Raw genomic sequence first — 14,731 nt, 5'->3', positions numbered from 1 at the left:
TCCAAGAACTGATTCCTATAAAAACAAGCATATCGATCACATTTGTACGGTCGGAATTTTGAAAAAAACAACAAAAATCCAATACAACGTCCATTGGGTAGGTTTGAGAGGGTTTTCATTCTTCTCTCTCTCTCTCTCTATATATATATATATATATATATATATAGAGAGAGAGAGAGAGAGAGAGAGAGAGAACTCAACTGAGTCAAACTTGATCCATGACACTGACACGTCGAATCATCAATCATGAATTGACTCGTGAGTTCGCCACCTATGCACAAAGTTATGTGAATTTTTGGGTATAATTCTTGATTTTGGAAAGTGTAAACTTTAGTTGATATTATTTCTGTCAATTACATTACAATTAGAGTGCTTACTTGTTGGTTGTAGGTATATAATTTTTGGGATTGTTCTCTTGTCTAGTTTGTACTTTGTAGCAATCAACTTTGGTTTGTTGATATTATTTTTGTCAATTACATAACAATTACAGTGCTTACTTGCTGGTTGTAAGTATATAATTTTTGGGAGTGTGCTCTTGTCTAGTTTGTACTTTGTAGCAACCATTCCCCTAGTTGACAGTGTGTTGAAGTGTGAGACATATTTTCGGTTTGCCAGACCATGAACCCAAAGCCAGAACATGATCCAAATAGAAGAATTCATGGACTTATAGTCTTGAACCCTTGATCAATCAAGTTATAATTATCACAGGCTTAATAGGTGCTCGTCAAACCAGAGTTGGTGCTCTCATTCATTGATTGAGTGATCTAATTGACTTAAAGCTTGAGCTACTTGGACAATCTTGCTTGAATGCTGCTTTATGATTGCATGGACTCTTGGGAGTCTTGAATGTATGACATTGGAACTTTGGGACATGGTCTGACTATTATATGAAACTTTATTATGAACAGCTACAAGCGGAGATGGGAAACACCTACTTCACCCGTTTTGTAGCCATTAAGAAATGAGATGGTGTTTGATGTGACCTAATCTACTTCTCGAAGTAAGCAAGATGGAATACACAAACTTGGGTTCCTTGACTGTAGTCTTGGGCTTGCTCATGGAGCAGGCTGCATATGTGAGTTTTGGGATTGGTCATATATCGATGCCTGTTTGACTCTTAGTTTTGTTGCTTTATGAAGATTGAATTGGTTGTTCTACATTGATTGAGCATTGCAGATGCTGCTTAATGTGGGGCTACTCAGGCTTTTGGACATGTACAGGGAATAGATGCCAATACTTTATTTCCTTCCTGAATCTTGAATATCATTCCCTTTCTTAGGGCTAACATCTTTGCTTGGTGATTGGGAAACCGCTTGATAAACATCCCAGTTTAAAAGGGTTTTCACAAATGTGATCTTTTTCAGGTGCGGCAATTCCTTTTAGGATACTTACCTTTTCCTGAAGTTAATGCAGTAACTTTATTGACCTAGTTGCTGCTACAGTCTAGAGAGAATGTGTACATGTTGGTGCTACATGGTGCTGGGTCCTAGATTATCCGAATCTTTAGAGCATGTGATTACTGATCACTGTTCCATGAACATGCCTTAATAGTGATGTTCAGTTATCTGATGCCTTACCTTGTTCACTACAATGTGAATAAATGAGCCTTCAGTGCTTATTGGGAGGAAAACGATTCTGAATACTGGAATCTGGGATAGTAGGAGGTATCTAACCCCTATGGTTGTAGTTTGGCATGTGTTGTTGTCAGCATTGTTCTTATGCGTTTGGATCTTTTTGAGAACTCCATCTTCATCTATTATGTGGCTGTCTATGTATCCTTCAGTGGCTACTCATTTCTTTCAATTTGCATCTTACATTTATGCTTGAAAATTAAATCATCTTTTGAAAAGGAATTGCTAAAATGACATTATGGCAATTATAGTATAAAAAACAAATATTTAACTTGTATAGTATAGCCATTATTGTGTTCTCTTTTTGAAAGAAAAAATATGACATTTGTTCATTTATCTGTTGTACCCTGCTATTAGTTTCTTAGGAAAAAGAACAATGTCTGGCCAGGGACCTTTTTGATCTATTCAATAATGGGAATTATGAAGGCAGTTCACAGTTTTGTCTGGGAGCATTTCCATTCTAGATTTTCAACTACTACGATATAACAATTTGCCTTCATACCTCCAGTGTCAAAATGCCTGAAATATCCTTTATGGCATCTGTGATCGGTCTGACTCATAGTACATTCTTATTGGCATGTATGCATGTGTTGGTGTGGGCATGTGGTTAAGCATTTTGATTAGTTATTCAACTATGGGGTGGATGGGGCTGTTTGCTTGTTACATTACCAATTTTGTGGGGATTCATGATCTAACTTTTCTGCATTTTGTATGGGCTACTTCAAATACCTGCATTTTCTGGAAATAGAGCTGCATTGCTTTTGCTTTGGCATCTTGAGCTGCAAGCTCTTTGTATGGATGATATATTTGACGTCTTTCTCTCAGATATAAACTTTGTTAGACTGCTAATTCTTTGTTGTGTTAATGTTTTTTGTGGACTGTTCTATTTGTATCATGTTCTGCTTAGTTTTATGTTTATTTCCCGCATTGTCTTTGTCTAAGTTTATTTCTTTAGGGCTTTCAGACCCAATATTTTGCTATGATGGTGGTGTCAGAAGTTAGTATATCAGATGCAATTTCTCCTGTGCTTCTCGTGTTCTTATATAGTTATATTTCTGTTTTTAACTCTTTTTCTCTTATCTTGCAACTTTAGTTTTGCATTGACAAGACTCTGTAACTTTTTTCAGGTTGAGGTTCATGATGTGAACAAGGAAATGGAGTTGGACCTTCTCAAGCGGTATAGTCAGGTTGTTTTGCCCTTTTTTTCCCTTTATGCATGTCATAGCATGAAGCTTTTTTCTTTGTGTGTGTCTCTTTGTCTTGTCCCTTTTTAACTGCATCTTAGTCTTTATTTTTTTATCAGGTAGAAAGAATATTTGCAGATAGGACCACTAAAGGTGGCATTGATGAAGAGAATCAAGAGTATTTAGTCAAGTGGCAAGGATTATCCTATTCTGAAGCAACTTGGTATATGAAGATGAATTTAGTGACAGATTGAAAACTGATTATCCTGTTAGTGGTTTTGTTCAAAGGCCAACGGGCTGTTGAGGTTGTTGGTTGCCAACTGTAACTGATTGTTAGTCTGATGGCCAGATTTAAATAACAGCTGCTCAATCAATGTTTTTAGAATTACTTTTAGATACTTGTGTTTTGGTTAAAAACAAATTCTGCTTATTGGTTAAATGATGTGATTTTCATTATCTCTTGTCTATTCTAAAGTCTGAATGAGGGATTCCTTTACTGGTTTTTATGGTTAGTGGGTTCTTTCTTTGCAGGGAGAAAGATACTGATATTTCTTTTGCTCAAGATGCTATTGATGAGTACAAGGTACAATTCTCTTCCACATATAGTAATCTTACATCTGATCACATGAATGTGTTAGTTTCTTTGTACTTGAATATGAACCATTTTTCTTTGGGGCTTGGGGGTGTTCATCATCTTTTGCAGTTATCCATTGATAACACTGATATTTGAACTTTATCAACAAGATGCAAAAGAAAAATGTGATCTCTTATGTATTTTCTTATTGATGGAATGTGGTGTTGGAGTTGTATGAGGCTATATACAATTTTGGTTCTGAAATTTTCTCCCACCTTTAAAATGTGGTCAATTATTGGGCTATCTGGTTAACTAGTTGTGGTATATGTGGAATAAACCAGCAGTTGTAAGTTCTATTTACTAGGATGCTGGTATCAGTCTTTTAGCAGCAATCAAGACTTTGAATTTGTTTTCTGAATATTATCCTACCCTTTACAAATGGGCAAACATCAGATCCCACATAAAATGATTTAAGTGCTGAATATGGCGCCATTTCATTTGGCCCTTGGTTAATGTGAAAGCTTTATTTCAAAGTCCTTTTTGGATATCGTCCATGTACTTTCATGATGGTTGTGCTAACAAATGCAGTCCATGTAACAAATGCAGTCCATGAAGAAGTGTTTGCTCCATTTGCAAAACATTCTTTTTTCAGGGATTGCTTTCTATTGTTGAATTTCCCTTTTGAAGATGGTCCAATTGCCTATGTCGGCACAGTGTGACCTGCTTACATGGTGATCTGGTACGGTTTAGAAGTGAAGGTTATGGGGAAGGATTACATCCTAGTTTATGAACATTAAAATTTAGATATCACTATACTGGTAAAGCCACGATTCAATGACATCTCATGTAAAATTTTATGTAGCTTTTAAGTTTTTAACTGCTTGGTTTCGGGTAAATCTTGGGTTCAATTCATATGCATAGTCGTAAAAATGAAAGGGTCAGTTACAGCTATTGCTAACATAGACGACAACTTTCTGGCTAGAATTATTACAAAATTTTTAAAACGTTTTATAAAGGACTTTATTATTCAGCATATGTTGGCGTTAACAATTGGAGAGATGACAAAGGATTATTGGGGTTATCCCCTATGATTTATCAAGGTCATAAACTTATTTCCAGTTAATTTTGCTGTTATCCAACAAGGTGATACTTCAGAGGTTTTCATTTCAGGTGTAAGAACCTACTGCAGTTGTCTAACGAAAGTGTAAGACTCTGCTTTTTTTTGGTTTAAGGGCTCGTTTGCATGCCACAGAGGAGGAAGCCGTGGCACCTCTTCCACAGAAACAGAATCGGACCCCCCCCCCCGGGAACACTTTCCACCGAAAAAGGGGGTCCTGCCTGCGTGTATTTCTGCACACTCATTGAGGCAAATCCTCATTCCCATGTTTGCTTGCACATTTTAGGCTCTGCAGAAACACACCCCTATCAATGTGTTTCCGGGGAAAACACCCATTTTTCGTGACAATCAAACGAGCCCTAAGGGTAAAAAAACTTGTCTGCCACCTTCTTATGCCCCTTCAAACCTTCCTATTCATAAAAAGGAGGCCAACTAGTGGTAAGTAGTTCATCTGCTGCTTATAAAGAATGGACGGATATGGGTCTTGTGCAGAAGAGATTGACCTTGCCACATGAACGTGGGACATGGGATGGGAATAGATAAAGATATGGAGGCCACAGACATCTTATTGATGGGGAGGTGCATCCACCCCCACCAACTTCTGTATATTTCCAAATGCTTCCTCACACTAGCTATATTTGCTCCACCAGATCTGTTGTTGAATTTTTTTGTAAGAGTGATTGGCACACGTTGAATAGAAGGACCGGATGAGACTGATTTCCATGATCATGCTCACTGAGATGCAACAACAGAAATGGGAGAAGCATAACCTTGATAATACCAGTCTTTTGGATCCACCAGGTTTTGGAGGAAGTGCTGGTTTCTTTGTCATGGAGACATCATACTGACTCTCCGTTGTGCCAGATGGCTCCATAGTGGTCACGCCATATGCCATCTGGGAGTAGGTCCGTGCAAGGTTGTAAGTATTGTATCGTTGCCCATATCGTTCGGGCCCAAATTACACCGTATCATATCGTATCGTAAACATATCATAAATTTTTAATAAAAATTTTCTAAAAAATCCAAAAAACCAAGAAAAATTAGAAAAAATTAGCAAAAATTCTAAAAAAATTATAACACATGAAACAATGATGAATTGCACAAAATACAACCATAACGACCATAAAAATTCTTTTCAAGCGACTTGGTTTTCACACAGGCTGGGAAACTAGTGTTAGCAACAAATGTCTTCAGTGCCTGCTCACTTGCCTGTCCTAGAATTCAAACTTAGCTTTTTTGTCTTTGCATCTGTTATTTGAGCACAAAGGTTTATGTTACATGTGTTGTTTTTGGATCTTGTTTCTTTTTCTTCCACATCAACAGGCTCGAGAAGCAGCAATGACAGTCCTTGGAAAAACAGTGGATTCCCAGCGGAAAAAGATTAGAGGTCTGTTGTACTCTTGCATACTGCAGTCTGAGGTTATGCTTTTGTATTCCATTGAAGGCAGAGTTGATAAATAAATTCACAAACATATGCATCCGAAGATCCTTTGAAGGAGCTCTAGAAACAAAGCATCTCCCATTGTCATATATGATTTAAACTATTGTTGCTCTCTCTCTCTCTCTCGTTTCCCACAACTAAAATACAAAAATATATCCGTTTTCAAGATATGCATATTACAAACTTCTTTTTGAACTCTCCACACCACCATAAACTAATAAATACTGTATTTAAAATGTTGAACTTTAGCTCCATCTGGTGGATTTAGCATGGTCCATCTAGTTAGAATGTGAAAAGCCTTTTTTCTTTTTTTTTAGTTCTATTTTGGCGCCAATGTATCAAGCCAACATTGTCTTGAGGTCATTTACCGACTCCTGTGTGAGATGCTTTGCCAAAAACATAGCATTTTAGATGAGTCACACATGTTTATAATGAATTTGAGCCAGATGTATGCAATTGATGCTGTGTTTAAACCTTTTTCCATTCCTGTTAGCTTGCACTCTGTCACATGGGTGCGGGGATTCGGCACTTCCAAAAAACCCGGGTGCGGGGGTGCGGCAGGGGCAAAAAAAAAAAAAAAAATATATATATATATATATATATATATATATATATATATAAGGGGGTCCGGGGTTCCCCGACACGGTTTTTTTCAAATTTCATTTTATATACAGCTGCATAGCGCACCCATCTCGTCAGGAGAACAGTGAATACTAATAGCCAGCAAGGCTACCACCATCATTATCATTTATTATGGAGAGAGAAAATCCTTTACGAAAAAGAAGGATTAGCAAGGCTACCACCATCATTATCATTTATTATGGAGAGAAAAAATCCTTTACGAAAAAGAAGGATCAGCAAGGCTACCACCATCATTATCATTTATTATGCAGAGAGAAAATCCTTTATGAAAAAGAAGGATCAGGATTGAAAAGGCAGGAGCAGCAGCAGCTGTCAGCAGATTTTTTTTTAAAAAAAAAAATTCGCAGCCCATTTCAAACAACAACACAACAACAACAACAACTACGCCTTCATCCCAAAACAATTGGGGTCAGCGATATGAACCAAAAAAGAAATTCATTTTGGGTCTTCCACATGAATCCTTTTCCTCCAATCATTTCTATCCAACGCCATGTCCTCAGTGAGGTTCAAAGCATTCATATCCTTTCCTATCATCTCCATCCAAGTCTTCCTAGGCCTACCCGACCTCTTTTAACTAATATATTTTCCCATTTCTCCAACCTTCTAACTGGAGCATCATTAGGCCTTCGCCGAATATGTCCAAACCACCGTAAACGATTCTCTCGCATCTTATTTTCAATGGGTGCAACACCTACCTTCTTACGTATCTCTTCGTTCCGAATCTTATCTTTTATTGTATTTCCACACATCCATCTAAGCATCCGCATCTCAGCTACACTCATTTTTTGAATATGATGTCTCTTGGCAGCCCAACATTCCGTACCATATAGTAAAGCGGGTCTAATAGTCGTCCTATAAAACTTTCCCTTCAACCGCAATGGCATTCTACGATCGCACAGCACTCCAGTAGCACTTTTCCATTTCATCCACCCAACCTTTATCCTATGATTTACATCTCCATCAATTTCTCCATACTTTTGAATGATGGATCCCAAATATTTGAAATAATCATTCACCGGTATATCTTGCTCACCAAGCTTCACTACACTCCCATCACTACTTCGCAGCCCATTTCAAAGGGCAATTTAAAAAAAAAATCCAAAAAAAATGGACCTAAATGATCCTGGGTGCGGTCAACGCACCCAGGATCGGGTTGACCGCACCCGCACCCACGTCGAGTCGCGTCGACGCGGGTGCGGCACCCTGCTAGCCGAATCCCTGTGACATAGCTTGCACTCCTCAGTCTGTAAGCTCTAGAATAGTAATGGCCCACTGAATTCGTAGTTTGATTTGCAAATTCAAGTAACCATAGGTTTCTCTTTTTCCAGCAAGCTTACGTAAGCTTGATCAGCAGCCTGGATGGTTGAGAGGAGGTACACTTCGTGACTATCAGCTGGAAGGCTTGAATTTTCTGGTTAACAGGTATCCGTTGCCTTTTACATATTATATTGGCCATATTTGCTGTTGTTGTTCTTGCTAGCATCTTCTTTGCCATAATTTGTTATCATTTTCTATCTTGTTTGTGAAAGACATAGATGATAACTTGTTATCAGAGTAAATTGCTTATCACTCTTTACCCCAGTGCAGTTGGAGAAATGATACAAATGTCATTTTAGCTGATGAGATGGGGCTTGGTAAAACTGTTCAGTCTGTTTCAATGCTTGGTTTTCTACAGGTATACATAGCTATATCCTATTTGTTTCCTTGTGCTAATATTTTTTTTCTCATTGTTTGTTTATAACATGGTTGTATCTTTTCTACAGAATGTTCAACAAATTCATGGCCCCTTTCTTGTTGTAGTCCCCTTATCAACTATAACAAACTGGGCCAGGGAATTCCGGAAGTGGCTTCCTGAAATGAATGTAGTCATGTATGTTGGAAACCGTGCTAGTCGAGAAGTAAGGCTTGTTGAATGCTCTTCTTTGTTTCACTTTCACATTGTGTGTTTACCTTCTGTGCAATGGTAACTGTTAAAAGACTATAATGTTGTTGACAGATATGATGCCCATCTTTGTGGTGTTTACTTGTAGCCTTGTGTATTGGAAACTCTGGTAATTGATAATACTTGTTTTGCATATGGTTTTTCTGCATCTTCTTCTTTTTTCCCCATGCTGTACACCATTGCTTTGCAAAAATTTCTGCCATAATCCAACTGTACTTTCTGTTTGATAAGATGCCTTATTTCATGGTATGATTTTGTGGTTCGGCATCTGTCTCACATGGATACAGCTGTAGATACGGGCAACTACTTTTGTGGGGTTTTTCATGAAGAATAATTCGCAAGGGGTGATAAGCAAAACGGCTGTAGATAACATTTTTTGTCTGAAATCAGAATTGTTTGGAGCTGAAAGTTTATAGGACTACAAGAGGGTTGGAATGTTTCTGCGGTGGAGCACCTGTTATATTATGCTTGTCTTTGAAAGAGGATGATGTACAGATACATTATTTTCAAATCATTTTCAACTCATGTGTCATGATGCTTATTTGTAACATGAATTACACTGTGGTATGTTTTAAGTTTTTTCCATTCTGGTCATGCATCTGAATCTGTATGCAAGTTATCTGCAATTCTGCAAAAGTATTTGCATCGTCAGCTTTTTTTAGATGTTCTATGTGACAACAATTTGATGAAAAGGGTTTGTAATAATCTTATCTATTTTAGTGTTAAATAACAAAGTGGAGATTGGATCAAGTAATCCATAAGTTGATGTATATGCATTTCTATAAAGAGATGACTGAAGATATTTCATGTTGCAAATTGTGTGTATGATATAATATGATTGGTAATATAATGGGATGCAGTGTTTTCAATCTTTCCTGCCATCTATCCCATCATGAAGAAGAGTATATGAAATATCCTTTTCATAAACTAGCAATACTTTAGATGGTATTTGCTTGTCAGCATGCCACTGTCCAGGACAACTCAACCTGGGGTGTGGTTCTTTTGTCCTGAAAAACAGGGGCGTAATGCGCCCGGTGGGGGGGGGGTGTTGGGCACCTGCATCCCTTCTTTGCTTTTCAGTGTGGGGCACACACAGAAAGGAACACAATGGTCCACATGAACTGGTGAGTTCTGCTGTGCATCAATAAAACCACACCCCGCGGAATGCGCTTTGTCCTGTGGGGCAGCATTTTGTCCCGGTATTTCATATGCAGACAAATCCCTCATGGGGCTGCTTTGTTCTCGCATGGGTTCTTTCCAGCATATCAAATGCCCCTTAGTGTTTGTCTTTATTGTTTCGTTGCAAATATTCATTAATAAATTGTCATTTATTTCATTGTTAATCTTTGAATTTCATTGTTCCTCACTCTGTCATGTAAGGAAGCTTCATGAATCAACCGTCATCTCTTTAGTGGTACCTGAAATATTCCTATCCCAGTGTGCTGTATTTTGAAGTAATCATGGCTTTGAAAGATGTAAAGTAACTTACCGTTATGGTTTTATTGAACCATGTAGGCTTTTGGACATCAGCTCCTAGTCTTTGCAACTTTCTGATAGTTCCTACTCTTTCTCTGCATATTTCTGTCAATTGGGATTGAAAACGATTTTGCTGATGGTTCGAAATACTCTTTTTTTGACACATTTATAGATTAGAGATGCCTTTCCTATATTTATATTATTTTCTTATTGATTCAATTTGGGCTGCCTCATTAGCTTAGCAGCTCGGTTGTAATCCAGTGTTCCTTACTGTTGTGGTTCATGAAACCTTGATTTGGGCTTGAAAACATTGCCTAGTTCAGCTGCTCATAATAAACCCACCATTTTGCGGTGTTTGCAGATCTGTCAGCAGCATGAGTTTTACACAGATAAGGGAAGTGGCCGACTGATCAAGTTTAACAGCTTATTGACCACATATGAGGTAGTATTGAAAGATAAGGCTGTATTCTCCAAGATTAAATGGAATTACCTTGTGGTGGATGAGGCTCATAGGTTGAAGAACAGTGAAGCTTCGTTATATACCACCCTTTCAGTGAGTTTCTCCTCCAATCAGGATTTTTGCATTATTTATTTATTTTTTATTTTTTTCTATATGTATGCTTGAGAATTTATTATAAGCACACCAACTCAGTTTAGAATGCTGGATGGGGAGTGTGTGAACATTGATATTTGTGTCTCTACAGGAATTGAGCACCAAGAACAAGCTGCTTATCACTGGCACACCACTGCAGAACAATGTGGAGGAACTATGGTATGTGTTTTATCTGATTCATCTTCATGTGTTTTGCATATACAGAAATTGTTAAATGTTGTGTTTGTTAATATATATATATATATTTGTGTATTTACCTTTGTCTTATGTATTTATATACATCTATATGTATATATAATATACCTTTTGTATTGTAATAGGTTATGTCCTCTAGGGGTATTTTGGTACTTTTACTTGTGTAATAGGGACTATTAGGGGTGGAAATCGTGTCGGGTTGGCGGGTCGACCCGACGGGTTGGTGGGTCAGCATACCTCAATCCGAACCCGACCCGTTTATTAAACGGGTTGACTGTGGCAAACACGAACCCGGCCCGTTTAATAAACGGGTAACCCGACATGACCCGCCAACCCATTTAATAAATGGGTTGGGTCGGGTAAACGGGTTCTCAAGTTGGCGGGTCGGGTTGGCGGGTTGATGGGTCAGGTTGACGGGTCGGGTTGGCAGTTGGCGGGTCGACCCACCCGCCTAACCCGTTTATTAAACGGGTCAGGCGGGTTGGCATACCCCTAACACGAACCCGACCCGTTTAATAAACGGGTTAGGCGGGTTGACCCGTTTATTAAACGGGTTCGTTTTTTCCAAACCCGAACCCGCCTAAGAGGCGGGTTGGCGGGTCGTGTCAGGTTTTGCCACCCCTAGGGACTATCCATTAGGGACTGTTTTATTTATTTATTTATTTTTATTTATTTATTTGTGAAATGACATTATGGTCAAATGACTATAGAGTCGTTCGGAGCTCCCAACGTCTCTTGGGAGCTCCCCAAGGTCCTTTCTTTTTATATAAAAGGGGGCTTCATCCCTCTTTTGTAAGATGTCTTCTCCCAAGCATTTGTTATAAAAAATACATCTATTTTTTATGTTCTTTTGTTTTTTTTGGGCTCTTTGTAAGCCTTGTATGCACTATTGTGCTTGTGTATTGCCTTTTGGCATTTGTATCGTCCCTTAGTAGGACTTCTATTTGTGCTTGTGCACTTTGTATTTTCTTTCCGCTTGTTTCATTACATGTTATCAGAGCCGAAGGACCTTAGAATAAGTTGTTCCTGGTGATCAAGGGATCGTGTGCTCGCAAAGATTGTGGTGGACATATCTTTGCCATTCTCTCTCTCTCTCTCTCTCTCTCTCTTCTCATCTTCAATATAGAGCATCATGATGCCAAGATAGATCTCGCCTTCAAACTTATTGGTACCAACTATATGATGTGGGCCTCCGCTATGAAAAACAATCTCAAAGGAAAAAAAAGTTTTGGAGTTATGTGATGGGCACGATTCCCGAGCCTCAACTAAAGCTTATCAAGCGTGAAGAAGATCTCGAAAAGGCTCTTAAAGGAGATGGTCATGCTAAAGCCATTCATGACTATCAATCCAAAGTAGAAGATTGAGAGAGTAATCATGCAAAGATTCTTGCATGGTTTACGAACAATGTTGACATTAAAATATATGTCAACATTGCAAAATTTAAAAAGGCCATCATTTATGAAAGACATGTATATACAAAAGGATCTTGCAAGACAATACTTCTTGCAAGAAAATGTTAGAACCACCAAGCAAGGGGATTTGGTATGTCAATAGGTACGGGTGCGGGTGCAGCGATTCGGCACTCGAGTGAGGGGGTGCGGGTAGGGTATATATATAATTTTGAACAATTTTAAGTTAACCTACGTGTATGTGTGTGCATTTATGTACTTATATACATAATATAGATATAACTGGACTTGGTTAGGGTTAACCGAATCTACTTTTGGACAAAAATGGACCTCAGTGTGGTTGACTTCACCTGACACAAAGGAAGCCTTGTCTAAGTGTCGCACCCACATGGATGCGGGTGCGGTGCCCTGTTAGAAGAGTTCATGTGATATATATATATATATATATATATATATATATATATATATAAAGGAAGAAGCAAGCAAAAGTAGAAAAGATCTTAAAGATACTCTTACTCATCTAACGAAGACACTTCAACAAATTCTCAAATCTACATCTACATCGGTTACCACTATTGCTTCTTCCTTTTCTCTAGGTATGTACTCTTGGATCCTTGATTCAGGGACCTCCTTTCATATGACTCGTCTTAAGAATTCCCTTTCCGATATATGCACTAACTCAAATTTATCCTATGTTTCAATCATTGATGAGACCTCTTTAAAAATTGAAAGTATTGAAATTTTAGATTCTAAAACCTCTCAAAAATTCTTTTTTCCAAAAATTAGAATTGTTCCGAAACATAACCTAAATCCTTTTTCGGTTTCTCAAATTTTCGATCATGGATGCAAAATCTCTTTCTCATCTAAGGATTGCTCTCTGCAAGATCTCCGGTTCGGAAAGCGGATTGGGCAAGGCTATAGGAGAGATCTTTTACTACATGAATTTATCTTTTCCTTCTAAGATTTTTTGTAATTATATCCAAGAAAAGGATATTGAAGCTTGATATAAGAAACTTGGACACCCAAGTTTTTCAAAGATGTATCTTTTCTTGTTTGCGAAAACTTTTTTGGAATGAAAAATATATTACTTGTAATGATTGTATCCTTGAAAAAATGAAATCCATCTCTTTTCCTCATAGAACTTTCGTTTCAAAAAGACCTTTTGAGTTGATGCATTTAGATGTATGGAGACCTTCTCTGGTCATATCAAAGGGTAACTATTCATATTATGTTATATTCATTGATGACTTTACTAGATATGCATGGGTCTACTTTCTTAACTTCAAATTGGATGTTTTTTCTTTCTTTAAAGAATTTAACATGATAGTCAAAAATCAATTTCAAAGTGATGCTTCCATTCTTAAATCTGATTCAAGTGGAGAATATATGTCAAAAGATTTTCAATATTATTTAAAACAAAATGAAATTTGTCATCAAAGGTCTTATCCTAGAACTCCTTAAAAAAATAGGTTGGCAGAAAGAAAGCATTGACATATCATGGAAACCCCTAAGACTACTTATTTCTAAAGATATTCCTAAGAAATTTTGGGCTGAAGCTGTTTTGACTTCAACATATTTAATAAATAGAACGCCCTCTTCATTTTTGCAAAAAGTTTTTCCCTTTGATTTTTTTTTAAAATGACATCCGATTTCAAACGATTATGCATTTTTTGTTGTAAATGGTTTGTGCTTTCTCACAAAAAGGATAAATTATCACCAAAGGCCGTTGAATGTGTTTTTATGGGGTATGAAGAAACTCAAAAAGGCTATCGATGTTTTGATCCTAAAAACAACAAACTTTATGTGCTTAAGGATGTGTCTTTCTTAGAAAATGAAAATGGTTTTGATAAAGAAAGAAATAAAGAAGTAGACTATGAATTTTTGTTTGATCTCTTGTCAAGGCAAGAAGTTGATTCTTGTTAATCAAATGATTATGAATCGAATCATGATAATAGCGTCATTTTAGAACATGCTTTGGACACTGATGATCTTAATGAAAATCATGATAGTGGTAGTATGTAATTATCTCCTAATAGTGACAATTTAATTGAGAACTCTTTCCAACATATTCAAGTCTATACCCTGCGTGAGGAAAGAGATCAACCATGTGCTTATGAAAAATATTCCCAAGATCTCTCCCCATAGGTGAAACATCTAGTCTAGAGGAATCATTACCTAGAAAAACTCCTAAGATTTCTAGGCCTCCTCAAAGGTTTGTATCCTACGATTCCTTTTCCCCAAAATATAGGGATTGTTTGATGATGTTTCATGCCTATCATGAACCCTTCAATTTTCATGAAGCCAAACAACATTCTCATTTGATAGATACCATGAAATAATAATTAGAAGCTCTTAACAAAACCAACATATGAGAAATAATGAGTTTACCCTTCGGAAAAAAGGTTGTTGGGTGTTGATGAGTTTTTAAAGTAAAAACTAAAGTGATAGTTCTTTATAAAGATATAAAGCTAGGCTGGTAGCCAATTGATATTCATAAGAATATGATA

At 37.3% G+C, this 14,731-nt stretch overlaps 1 protein-coding gene across 2 annotated transcripts in view; it reads left to right on the top strand.

The window, feature by feature from the left end:
- The window catches only part of LOC149814445 (protein CHROMATIN REMODELING 5-like), a 77,909-nt gene that overhangs the window by 32,279 nt on the left and 30,899 nt on the right, over window positions 1-14,731 (top strand). For both annotated transcript variants that reach the window (XM_089989420.1, XM_089989419.1), the window contains exons 7-15: window positions 2,759-2,818; window positions 2,935-3,038; window positions 3,347-3,398; window positions 5,830-5,893; window positions 7,918-8,011; window positions 8,177-8,264; window positions 8,353-8,487; window positions 10,369-10,560; window positions 10,712-10,779. In XM_089989420.1, coding sequence (XP_089845546.1) covers window positions 2,759-2,818; window positions 2,935-3,038; window positions 3,347-3,398; window positions 5,830-5,893; window positions 7,918-8,011; window positions 8,177-8,264; window positions 8,353-8,487; window positions 10,369-10,560; window positions 10,712-10,779 — 857 coding nt within the window. The remainder of the gene's footprint in view (window positions 1-2,758; window positions 2,819-2,934; window positions 3,039-3,346; window positions 3,399-5,829; window positions 5,894-7,917; window positions 8,012-8,176; window positions 8,265-8,352; window positions 8,488-10,368; window positions 10,561-10,711; window positions 10,780-14,731) is intronic.

Source organism: Nuphar pumila, chromosome 15, assembly GCF_984573655.1.
Source record: "Nuphar pumila chromosome 15, dmNupPumi1.hap1.1, whole genome shotgun sequence".
Classification (NCBI taxonomy): Eukaryota; Viridiplantae; Streptophyta; class Magnoliopsida; order Nymphaeales; family Nymphaeaceae; genus Nuphar; species Nuphar pumila.
Note: the sequence above shows the minus strand (reverse complement) of the source record. Positions and strands in the feature narration are given on the sequence as shown.